The sequence below is a fragment of the Mesoplodon mirus genome, assembly GCF_964341445.2.
Source record: "Mesoplodon mirus genome assembly, chromosome: 1".
In the NCBI taxonomy this organism is placed as follows: Eukaryota; Metazoa; Chordata; class Mammalia; order Artiodactyla; family Ziphiidae; genus Mesoplodon; species Mesoplodon mirus.
In genome coordinates, this window is record NC_138976.1 from 47,215,930 (window position 1) to 47,229,140 (window position 13,211).

General features: G+C 41.3%; 1 protein-coding gene across 1 annotated transcript in view; it reads right to left on the reverse strand.

The window, feature by feature from the left end:
* Positions 1–13,211, reverse strand: part of ACO1 (aconitase 1) — a 59,881-nt gene that overhangs the window by 19,035 nt on the left and 27,635 nt on the right. The window contains exons 5-12 of the mRNA XM_082623319.1: positions 9,628–9,697; positions 9,314–9,497; positions 8,646–8,785; positions 6,821–6,992; positions 5,771–5,871; positions 4,317–4,433; positions 2,827–2,986; positions 1,408–1,543 (exon numbers count right to left, since the gene is read on the reverse strand). Of these exons, the coding sequence (XP_082479445.1) occupies positions 1,408–1,543; positions 2,827–2,986; positions 4,317–4,433; positions 5,771–5,871; positions 6,821–6,992; positions 8,646–8,785; positions 9,314–9,497; positions 9,628–9,697 (1,080 nt within the window). The remainder of the gene's footprint in view (positions 1–1,407; positions 1,544–2,826; positions 2,987–4,316; positions 4,434–5,770; positions 5,872–6,820; positions 6,993–8,645; positions 8,786–9,313; positions 9,498–9,627; positions 9,698–13,211) is intronic.

Below are 13,211 nucleotides of genomic sequence, written 5' to 3' on the forward strand. Positions count from 1 at the left end.
TACTGTTTTCCATAGTGGTTACACCAATTTACATTCCCACCAACAGTGTAGGAGGGTTCCCTTTTCTCCACACCCTCTCCAGCATTTATTATTTGTAGACTTTTTGATGATGGCCATTCTGACTGGTGTGAGGTGATACCTCATTGTAGTTTTGATTTGCATTTCTCTAAAAGTTAGTGATGTTGAGCATCTTTTCCTGTGCCTGTTGGCCATCTGTATGTCTTCTTTGGAAAAATGTCTATTCAGGTCTTCTGCCCATTTTTTGATTGGGTTGTTGGTTTGTTTGTTTTTGATATTGAGATGTATGAGCTGTTTGTATATTTTGGAAATTAATCCCTTGTTGGTTGCATCATTTGCAAATATTTTCTCCCATTCTGTAACTTGTCTTTTCGTTTTGTTTAAGGTTTCCTTTGCTGTGCAAAAACTTTTAAGTTCGATTAGGTCCTATTTGTTTATTTTTGCTTTTATTTCTTTTGCCTTGGGATATTGCTATAATTTATGTCAGAGAATGTCTTGCCTATATTCTCTTCTAGGAGTTTTATGGTGTCATGTCTTACATTTAGATATTTAAACCATTTTGAATTTATTTTTGTCTATGGTGTGAGACAGTATTCTAATTTTATTGATTTACATGAGGCTGTCCAGCTTTCCCAACATCACCTGCTAAAGAGACTATCTTTTCTGCATTGCATATTCTCACCTTCTTTGTTGAAGATTAATGACCATAGCTGTATGGGTTGTTTTTGGTCTCTCTATTCTGTTCCATATAATTTACTTTTATAAGTAATTTACTTTTTAAATTTATAAGAAAATTATAAGGAGTCTATCTGAATGATCTGGAATTTTTAAAAGTTGAAATCAGATATGCCATTTGACGTCTTTATTCACTACTCTTATTATATAATCCCAAGGACTTCTGACTTTTATGAGGCACATGACAAAAATCTATGTCATCCAAATTAGGAATAGTGGATTAATTGGAGAAACTGTATTTGGCAACAAATAACTAATTGACTTCAAGGAATCAGAACATTTTTAGGCATGGGTAATAATTATTTTCACACCAAAGGGCAGATTCCGTTGCAGAGCCAACAGTAGCCCATAGCACACCTTAATACAACTGAGAAAAGACGCCCCCTGCCCCAGGAGTGCAGCGCTACAGCAGAGCACAGGCTTGATATCAGCCCCTGCTCTCTTCACAGACACCCATGTCTGATGAACAACAGTACAACTGTACAGGAGGGCCCTGCTCTGTCGGAATGTGAGGGTTTGTCTGTTTACCATCTGACAGAAGACTACGCAATTAGACACCATCAGATAAGCTTACATCCATTACAAGGTGATTTAGCAAAATACCTGTGGAATACAATAAAACAAAAGCAATGGTGTAAGAGATTTCTCCCTCACCCAAGCTGAGACAGGTAAGGCATGACTCCACTTTCTCGCAGGTAGTAGGTGACCACACCACTTCCAGGAGATAGGCTAGTTTTGATGTAAGGCTTCACGTTCAGGCCAGCATCCACAGCCTTCTTTGCTAACAAGCCTGTGAAATGGTAAACACAGACACGGTGTGTGGGGCTGCCCACTCTAGGTGCCACGGACATTTCAGGAAAGAGACTGACTTCAGTCTGCACTTCCTGCACTGCTTGACAGAGCCCCCTTCATGTTGATGCTTTCTGCCATTTTTGTTGCCTGACAGAAATCAAAAGCTCGCTGGCCCAGAGTCATTTACATGTATTCAGTAAACTCAAAATTAGCCATGGACATGAAGAAAAAGATAAAAAGAGCTGTGCCTTTTTTTTTTTTTAAAGAGATAAACCTGAACCATTCATGATTATATTATAGAATGAGTTTTTAATTTTTGGAGGGAAAGCAATCTTTCTAATTATATTTTATTTAGATGAAAAATAATAGGAAGGGCCCCTTCTTAAAGTATATGAATTGTGTACTTGTTGGTGAGGAATACAGTCTGCCTAGAAGATAAAATCTAGTCCTCAGATATTTCTTGAAGTGGAAGATCAAGGGCTCTTGGGCCACTTGACTCTGGGCAAATACAGAGACTATTTATTACAGGGACACTGGGTGCTCTGACTTAGGACATATCAGGGAAGTAGGAAATAAATGAGGAGTCAGGGGTATAAAGAGACAAAAGGCTCCAGACAAGCTGGTGTCTTATCTTAAGGAAATTGGTTTGTCCAAAGCTTAGGTGGCAATAGATGAATTCCTGGACAAAGGTTTTCCTTACGCACTTGTCCAATTCATAAAGAAAGAACTGTTTGTGGACATAAGAGGAACTCTTAGGGATATTTTAAAATTTGGAAACTAAAAGGACACTAGAGTAATGAAACTCTGCATGTAAATATTAAATAATTAAACAGAATTGCATATAATAGGTAGATAAGTTTTATTGACCTGTGCCCTGTGCCCTGTGCCCTGTGCCCTAATTCAGATGCACTTGACAATGCATCTAAGACAGACTAAATTCTACTGTACAAAAAGGCCTATCAGGGGTTTTATGGAGAAAACAGTCTGTGAAATGGAAACAGTTTTTTTCTTCTAAAGTCTGACATAAGATTCTAGGCTTTACCAGAAATTCATCTTTCTTTCCTCTCTTCTCCTTATTTTCTGTGTTGATTCTAAAGACTATACTACTTTAAATACCTTGCATTCAGCATTATTTATTGTGTAAACATTTCTGGGCCAATTAATCTCTGCATCTGGAAAGGATAAGGCTCAGGGAACTGTATGTAGAACTCAGTTAAGCCCCTGGGTCATGTCTTGGGAAATTTTCACCCACACGTCCACATGACCATCAAAGGCACTTACCTGCTCCTAACATCACAGATGGATTACTGGTGTTAGTGCAGCTAGTGATGGCAGCGATTACCACAGAACCGTGAGCAAGGGTGAACTCACTATTATTATAGATAAATGTCTTATGGTCATTATGATGGTCCAGAGCAACCTGGAATCCTTTAAAGCCTTGCTATAGGAAGAAAAAAAGAAAAAAAAATATGGTCAAAAGTTCTCACTCTGGAAGAAGAAGAAATACTTTGGTAACTATAGTTTTAAAGGCCAATTCTTAACAAAACATAAACATCTCAGCTGGTAAACTCTGAAATGCTACAGAAAAATTAAATTTACTCTTTTTAAATCTTTATAAAAGGGAGTCATGATTTCTGAATCTGATTTTGCTTTGAAATTATTAACAATTATTCCCCACCTCAAATACCGAAACACTAAAACTACAAATTTAGCTTAGTCTAATTAGAGCTAATTAGTACAGATGTAATGGCTACACTGAGGGCGCGGATACTAACCTTTATGGAAATTTAGAAAAAGGTGCCATTTTGGCCAGATTCAACCAATCATAAGCAATAAGGCTAACACTGTGCAGCTGAACATTTGGTAAAATGCTGGCATCCGTGGATAAAATCCATCACAAATCTTATTCATTTGAAAAATGTTCATTGAAAATCTACTGTGGGGCCTCCCTGGTGGCGCAGTGGTTGAGAGTCCGCCTGCCGATGCAGGGGATACGGGTTCGTGCCCCGGTCTGGGAGGATCCCATATGCCGCGGAGCGGCTGGGCCCGTGAGCCATGGCCGCTGGGCCTGCGCATCCGGAGCCTGTGCTCCGCAACGGGAGAGGCCACAACAGTGAGAGGCCCGCATACCGCAAAAAGAAAAAAAAAAAAAAAAAAAAAAGAAAATCTACTGTGTACAAGATACTATGCTGGGCACTTTGTGGAATACAAAGGTGACTGTGCATAAATCCTATCCTCAATCTACAGTCTAGTAAAGGAAATCAGACATGCAAATAGTATACAGTACCAACAATGAAATTAAAGGCTATGAAACACCATCACAGGGTTTCCGACTGATGCCATGAAGGTTCAAATGAGGGACAGATGACATTGTGCTATGAGATCTGAGGCCACATTGTGGAAGAGCTGAGAGATTAGGGCATGCAGATGGGGAAGGGACACGCAGGCAGGGGATGGCATGAACAAAAGTACAGTGGCCAGAAAAGTTTGGGCAAGCCGAGTGAACACTGTGGTGAGTCATGTGAAAAGGAGGTATGCTTTTGAAAAGGAGGGTTGAGTTGTGTTTACAGGCAATCAAGTGCTCTAAGGAAGCTGCCTGGCTCTTAGCTAATGCAGAGGGAGGCATCGAGGACTATAGGATGGAGAGGAAACGCCCGCAGCACCAGGCTTCAGGAGGACTCATCATCAAGGGCGGTGAAGCCTGTGCACAAAGAAGCCAGTCATGGGGCAGGGTTGGGGAGGATTTCCACCCACCTCTCCCAGGTCCCTACCTTGGCTCCAAGGCAGCTCTCAAAGTCCTTTTTCATGTCAGATATGGCAACTTTGTCCTGAGGCCTTTTGGGTCCACTGCAGCAAGCCACTACTGTTTTCAAATCTAACTCCACAACCTGTGTACCCAAAAGAAAAGGAACCGAGGAATTGACATTATACTCACAAAGAAAAAAACACAGCCATGCCGAGAATTTAAAACACCACAACAATATAAATAAACTAAACTACCACATTCAAAACCAAGGAAGTCAATGTCCATTTTACACTGAAGGGATGAATTTCCAAAGTTCCAGATGAGCACTTCGGTAGCGTGGGACAGGGAGAAGCCTTGCCACCTCTCAGAAAGACCAGGGTGGGCATTGTGGCTGCTGCCAGGGTCTTTCACTCAGCCATCTTTGCAAAGCAGCTCATACATCCTTTTTATTGCTTAAATTAGTCAATGAGATGGATTTTCTACTGAAATGATAGATAAACCATTGTAATTTTTCTAAGATGACTGGGGGAATGCAGCTATTAACTCATCAATGCCAAGAAATGGGCCCTAGTCTAATTGAATATTTCCTTCCCTCAATGTAATATGAAACAAAACAAGGATCCCACATCTGGTTTACCCTCCAATCTTGGCTGCTGAGAAAAATGTGGATTCAGTTTGCACCCTAGAAAATGAATGAAGATAAGTACATCGATGGGTAAATCAGAACAAATCGATTCGCTTGCACCTCCATTTCTTTCCCCATCTATAATAATGATGTGCTTATCAGCCTTTAAATAGCTCCAGTCCTTCTAAACTCCTTTTCCAAAGATCTTCCGCATAAGAGGAGTAAAGCAAAAAAGGGGAGCAGGGCTTCCCTGGTGGCGCAGTGGTTAAGAATCTGCCTGCCAATGCAGGGGACATGGGTTCAAGCCCTGGTCTGGGAAGATCCCACATGCCACGGAGCAAATAAGCCTGTGAGCCACAACTACTGAGCCTGCGCTCTGGAGCCCATAAGCTGCAACTAATGAGCCCACGCGCCACAACTTCTGAAGCCCACACACTCTAGGACCTGCGTGCTGCAACTACTGAAGCCCTCACGCCTAGAGCCCGTGCTCCGCAACAAGAGAAGCCACTGCAATGAGAAGCTCGTGCGCCGCAACTAGAGAAAGCCCGCGTGCAGCAACGAAGACCCAACGCAGCCAAAAAATGAATAAACAAAATAAATTTATTTTTAAAAAAAAGCAGGGTCGGGGGAGCATACTCAACCTAATGGCCGGGAAGAATGGGACAAGTTACGTTATTTTATGTCTACAATTCCTTATCTTTTTGATTTTTCAGGCTTCTAACACCCTGTTCTTCTGCGATAACTTGGCAGTGACTAATTTCCTACAAATACACCCCCCAAGGAAAAACATTCACAAATAAAACCACAGGCTTGAGAAAGAGGAAACACATGTTCAGTGAAAGGCACTCTCATACCTGGGCAAAGTCTGGGTCTTGAGAGGGGTCACTGAAATCCCGAAACATTCCTACAGCCTGAAGATACTTTTTAATATGCTTTACTTTTTCTTCATCGCGACCTAATGGGCATTTTAAGAAGTAACAAGTAACAGATGTTAATATTTCCTGATTAAACTAATGCCTCTACCAGAAACTATACAAGTAATGGGCATTTCACTTAAACACACACCAAGAGCTCTGCTGATATTGCAGCTTTCAGGCTAACCATCTGACTCTCTAGCCGATGCTGCTGTTTACTAGGGGCCATTAACTGATCTGCTGTTCTATCGAAGTGACCATTTTCTGTAGAAGATTCTTACTTATAAGCGCTCCTCTCTCTTTGGTTATGGGTCTTAATTAAGAGGATCCTAAGCCTCAGCGAATTGTCAAAGCATACCTCTGACGCATCTGCCTTCAACTGGCCACAGGCCCTCAGCATTCCACATTATTCTTGTTATAGTAGTAATCCCCGCAGTCTCCCACCACAGACCACCAGCTGTGTGCCCAGCACCATGCGCTAAACATTTTAAATGTATTATTTCATTCTCTAATCCTTTATCATGACCTTATGGGACAAGTACTGTTATTATCCTCATTCATGGATGGGGAAATAGTGGCTCAAGAAGATTAAATCACTTTCCCATGGAGCACAGGCCGTAAATGGCAGAACCAGGATCCGAAGCTGAGTTTAGATTTGAGTTCAGAGTCCTAACTCGTGATGCTATATCACCAGGAATATGACCCTGAAAGCTCTGCTGTTTCATTCTGATCAAGACCCTGGTTGCAGGAGATAATACGCACGGTTTGCCCAGTGGACACAGAGTTCTCCCAGTTCTCTGACAGTTAAATGAGACTGTTTGAGAGCTTGATTCTTGGATCCACAACAGATCAGCATTCTTTGTTTTTTGCCTCTTCATTTTAACTGAATTGTAAATTTAATCGAGGGACAGAGGCAGAAGGTAGTGCTCCAATTCTCCGCGTTCTATGAACTTTAGAAACGGCCTTCTGTTTTCAGGGTTCTGCACTTACCTGTCTGCACCAGGTACTTGATACTGACTTCATCAACCGGGAAAAAGGCAGCAGTGGCTCCATACTCTGGACACATGTTGGCAATTGTAGCTCGGTCGGCAATGGACAACTGGGCTACCCCTGGCCCGAAGAACTCGACAAATTTGCCCACTACCCCAACCTGGCGGAGGTGCTGAGCAACAGAACAATAGCAGAGTTTGAGACTTGATAACTTGTATTTAAAATGCAGAACTATCCCCTTGCAATTCTCATAAAGTAGCCTTGTGAGTAAACACAAAAAATGAATTAGCCCAACATATGTTTGATTACTTTTAAAAATAAAACTTAAAAAGTAAAGCCAACTAAATACAACATGGTATCTTGGAGTAGATCCTCGAACGGAAAAGGGATTGCTGAAAAAACTGGTGAAGTTTCTAGTTTAGTTAAAAATGTCATACAGATGTTAACTACTTCTGTTTCTGATAAATAAACCATGGTTATGTAAGATGTTAACATCTGGGGGAGCTGGGAGAAAGGTAACAGGAACTCTGTATTACCTTTACATCAACTCCCCTGTAAATCTAAAATTATGTTGAAACATTTCTTAAAAAAGAAAGAAAAAGTAATATAAAAACACAAATAATAAGAAAGGTTTTGCCAAATGAGAAAACTTCTTTCTAAAAATTAAATAAATTCTTTCAACTTGAATAAATTATGATTTGCACTTGTTGAATAAGCAAATGGCTTGTTTTCAAGGGTATAATGAACAAATATCCTGAACACAGGTATAAGTCAAATGTAACCAAAAGATCCAGGCAGTCTGACTCTCACACCTTTTCCATACAAGCCATCAGCCAGGGCTGGAGCCTCAGTGACTGGCTTGGCCCTGCATGAAATCAGCTGTATGAAGTGTGGACAACCACATGGACAGGCTCTTTTGGTTATGTGGAATTCTGCCAAATTTTGTGGGCACAGCCTATATTATTCCACACTTGAATGATGCGGACATCTCCGATGAGCTGTAGTGTTCAAATAAATCCAATTCCGATGTCCATGACTATTAAATCAAAAGTATAGTATCCATCCCACATACCCCAAGCCTCCAAACTATACAACCAGAAAAAATTGTGTGATAATAAAAAAAAAAATTACTTTTCTAATAGTCTTTCAAAATGAAACTGCCTTCTTTTTGCAAAGCAAGCAAATCACCAAAAAGGATTATTTCTGACAAGGGCAAATGAAAAACAAAACTAACATTTTCCAGCTTGGAGAAACATCTGTTACAATAATGTAACTTATAATACAGAGAATGGAATTTTAAATAGTCAAAAATTATTCATAGAGTTTGTTATTTTCATATAAAGAAGAAACGTGGAAAAATGTAGAAGTATAAACATATGCATGGAAATGATTTCTTATAACCTCAAGATAGTGATTATCTCTAGAAATGAAGAGGGTGGCTTTAGCCATAAATATTACATTTCACTTCTTAAAAAATATACATACAGAGAGAGCTCTGAAGCAAATACAGCAAAATGTTACCATCTGTTAAGTCTACATGGTGGGCATATAAATGTCATTTTAACTTCTGTGTATTTAAACTATTTCACAGTTTCAAAAAAAATTTTTAAAGAAAAAGATCCATGCAGCAACAGAAGAGTAAAATGAACATAATGATCTGAAACCTAACTGCAGAGTTCTCTCCTTACGTTATCTCTTTTAAAGTCATAAACGTACCGTTTCCTAGCATTTCTAGAGCACATGGAAACCAAGAGAGGCTCCATCATGGACTTTCTTCCTATTTGTCACTGCGACTCAGACCACAGAAGAGGCAGCACATTGTTACCTTGGTGATGGTGAGCACGATGTCAGTGGATGTTACCAGGGGGTGGGGATTTCCTATCAGCCTGTAGCCAATCACCTGGGGAAGCACCATGCTGATTGGCTGGCCCAGCATGACAGCTTCTGCTTCGATACCACCCACACCTGTGTGGAAAGGCGTGACAGTAATGCTTTCCTTAGTCCTCACGATATCCCTCAGGCATAGTTCAGTGTCATTAACAAGTAGTCAACCCACTTATAGTGTTTTACTAGTATAGAGTTATATTTCCATAAAGAACAGTTATCTTTTCTCTATTTCCCTCTATAGAATTTTTAACAAATGTTTCTCAAAGTGTGGTCCCTCAAACACCTGTGTCAAAATCCCCTTGATTCCACACTAAAAAGGAGAGTGGGCTTCAGGAGTCACTGTTTTTAACAAACACCCCAGCTGATTTTCGCTTATTCCAATTCCAGCTGCTTATTCCAATTCATTCTTCCAAACATTATACTGAGTGCCTAAAAGGCATGAGACACTTTTCAGGGTACTGGAAATTACTGGAAAACAGACCAAAAAACCTCTCTGATATTTGTGGTCACTCAAATTCATGCTGCTGGGATGTAAGGGTATAGAAGTAAATCAAGGTATTTACATAGAACAGCATAAGTGGAATAGGAACCCAGAAGAACACTCACCCCAACCGAGAACGCCCAAACCATCAATCATGGTAGTGTGCGAATCCGTGCCCACAAGACTGTCTGGGTAATAATATCCATCCTGATCAAATACCACTCTTGCCAAATACTCCAGATTCACCTGGTGGATGATTCCTGAGCCAGGAGGAATAATACGCATGTTGCGAAAGGCCTGAGAGCCCCACTAGGATTGAAAAATGGGGAGAACACTATGAATGCCAGATACATCTTTATGCAGCTCACCTCCTTGGCATCTCTTCCTCATACCCCACACACATAAAGAATCAACCGATGGAGCCAAACTCTGCCCATACCTTTAAAAATTCAAATCGTTCTCTATTTCTTTCAAATTCCAAGTCTTGATTCTTCTGTAAACTGTCTGCCCTGTCAAAGAGAAAAACTAAATGTATAAATTTTAAGGCGTAAAATGTTACTGGTCAAATTTATAGGTGATAATAAAGAAAACGGCAGTTTCATCTGCAGGCTTGCTGGGTGGTATTATGCATTCGTTAACATGGGAAAGAGGTAATTAAAGAAAGTAAAAAGAATAATTATTTTTTGGTTCAGGTGATTTTTATAATGCCTTTAAACATGGTGGGTAGAAAACATTAAGTGAATTTAAGTTAAAACTATTCTAATCATAAAGTCTGACTCTTAGGAACAGACTCAAGACATTTATGATGACAATAGCAGCTTAGATATTTAAAGAAGCTTTCTTTCTGTACTCCTTTCTTACCTATGACCTTGTTACAACACCTCTCTGAGCTGAGCCATATCTGGGCTGGCATTTTCATCTGTTTTATGTTGGGAGGTAGGGAACCAGTGATGCCAGGAGGCACAGGAATTTATAGAATCACAATCTCCTATCTTGCAAAAGGAGGTTTATGAGGAGGATGGTGCCGCTCAAGAACATCTGTAAAGCCCAGATTATATACCAAGGTTTGCTCCAAGTCATTCAGTTCATCAGGACTGACATGGACAATTCAGGGCATCAGGAAGCTTTTCCAGAATTTTTATAATCAAACTACATTGTTTTGAGTCAAGGTAGAGTAAGTCATAGTGACAACTCGGCATGGTTAGCACGCAGGAAGCGCTTACAAACTATCATGGGTTTGAGTGAACATAGGAAAGGATAGTGAAATTAATAGCTAAGACCCAAGTCAGACTTCACTAATTGATAGTTAACACTTATTGACATTACTAGGAACTAGGCACTAAAGTGCTTTACATTTATTTTCTAATTTAGTCTTCAAAATAGCCCTTTGAGCTAGGAGCAACTAATATCCACATTTTTCAAAAGAGGAAACAGACACAGAGAGGGTAAGAAACTTGGTCAAGACCTCACAGCTAGTAAATGATGGAATTGGTATTGAAACCCAGGCAGTCTGACTCAAGAATGATGCCCTAAGTCCCTATGCTGCCTCCCTGTAGTCGTACCTGCAGAAGCTGTAGCAGCAATGGTGGTAGTGGTAATAGCAACAACTACCATAATAATAATAACAACAGCAGGAGCCAAAGTGCAAGACTGCACGATGCGTCATAGGCTCTACGTGCTTTACACACATGAACTCGTTCAAACATCATAACAACCCCTCACGTAGGTACTACTGCAATGTATGGAAGAGGAAGCTGAGGCACAGAAAGATTAGTTAACTTCTCCAAGGTCAGATGCTTGTAAATTACAGAGTGGTCACCTGAACCCAGGTCTGACCGGTCCTGGAGCCTCTACCTTAACCACTATACCCACTTTCTTCTGTCACTTATTAATGATCTACAGAGCCTACCTGGTGCCACATGCTGGGCATACAAAGGTGCAGAAGGGGCATGTGTGCTGCCCAGCTGGAGCTCAGAGCCTAGTGAGAGACACAGAGCAGCAACCAGGCAACCATGAGAGTGTGATTATCAATGTCATGATACGGGAAGTACAGGGTGCCATGGGAGCACCCAGAAAGGGCCATGAACTCAGACCAGGGAGCCAGGGATGCCTTCTAGAAGGCAATGACATCGATGTAGTCTGGGGGGTGAGAGGGAGTCTGCCAGATGAACATGGGTAGGCAGGCACTCCTTGAGAAGAAAAAGACTGGAGGCACTTATTATTTACTCTACAAATACACATTCAGTTACCATGCGGATTTTTTTCTTTTCCTCTTGATGTGAATATTCTTCCAGATAAGTGTCAGTTGCTTTGATGGAATCAATTTCTGAGAGTATGTTACAGCAGGGGTTGGTCCACAAACTATGGTTCATGAGTCAAATCTGGCCCAATAGTGTATATGTTTGGCGGTCAAGCAACGAATAATTTTTATATTTTTAAAGGTTGGAAAAAAAATAAATGGAGACAGTATGTGGCCAGCAAAACCTAAAGTATTTACTGTTGGCCCTTTATAGTAAAAGTTTGCTGATCTCTGACATGAAGAATGAATGTCTGTGAATGTGTGTACGTGTTGGAGAAAAGTAAAAGAAATGGAGAAGGAGAGATCCTAGTGTAGTGGAACAAGGCAGTTGTTCTGATCCCTGTCCTGACCCCTGCTCAGCAGCCCCTGTGGACCCTCTGCATCAGATGCAGCTATTCTTGAAGGTACTCATCTCCACCTTCACACTAGTACACTAAGGGCTCCATCCTTCCAGTCCCCACCTGTCTCTGCAGGTCAAGATCCATAGTCCCAATGTATCCTGGGCACCTGCCTCAGGAACACCTCGGGCACCACAAACACAGCGGGTCAAACCCTAATGTGTAACCTTCTTTCCTACATTTCTTCCTCATCCCTATCTGTCCATCTCTCATCTAATGACCTCCTCTTCTCTCACTTAGTACCTACAGCTATCAGAATATTAATTCAGAGACAGCTTCCTCTCTAGTTTCTCTGTCAGTCTAGTCAACCTATCTTTTGTACTGTCACCAGAATCAGTTTTCCAAAATACAGGTCACAACCCATCTTGAATCTGTCAGTGGATCCCATTTTCTAAATAAAGTACAAATCCCTTGCCTTATAAAACAAGGTCCTGGGGCTTCCCTGGTGGCACAGTGGTTGAGAGTCTGCCTGCCGATGCAGAGGACACGGGTTCGTGCCCCAGTATGGGAAGATCCCACATGCTGCGGAGCGGCTGGGCCCGTGAGCCATGGCCGCTGAGCCTGCGTGTCTGGAGCCTGTGCTCCGCAACGGGAGAGGCCACAACAGTGAGAGGCCTGCGTACCGCAAAAAAAAAAAACAAAAAAAAAACCAAGGTCCTTCAGTCTGACCTCAGACTTCCTTTATGAACCCTCTCCTATTCTCCAGTCCAAACTTTCAGTTTCAGCTGCACTGTGGCCCTCATACTCTCTCAAAGCCCACTTTCCTCATGCCTTTGCATGCTCTGTTCTCTCTGTGTAGAATGCCTTTCCAGCTCTTCACTCTTTGGTAAACATGCCTGGGGACCCAGATTAAGTGACACTCCTGGAAGAGCTCCCCTGGCTCTCCAAGTTAGTGATTTGGTTCCTACACTTACTAACTGCATTCAAGCTGTGCATTCTCTATAATCTCTCTACTTTTCTAGACTAACGTGCTTCTTGAATAAATACTGGCACACGACAGGTCTGTTAAATGGATTTAATTTTACCAAAAAAAGGGAAGGCATCTTGGAACATTATTCTTAATCATGTATGGCCCTGCCCCATCTCTTCTGCTGAGCTCTGAGCACATGTGGACTCCCAGTCATTAGCCTTGTCCTCTTGTCTCCAGAAAGATTTCAGAGTTTCTCACAACAGAAGCAAGGTTGGAAGAGGACCGTTTACCCCAGAGAATGCTGGGACCATCAGTTCGATATACATGACATAGTCACAGGACAAGCAGAAGCCAGAAATGCTTAGGATGCTTTAAGATATGTTAAATTCTAGGTAAAAAAAAGTTAAAATTAAAAA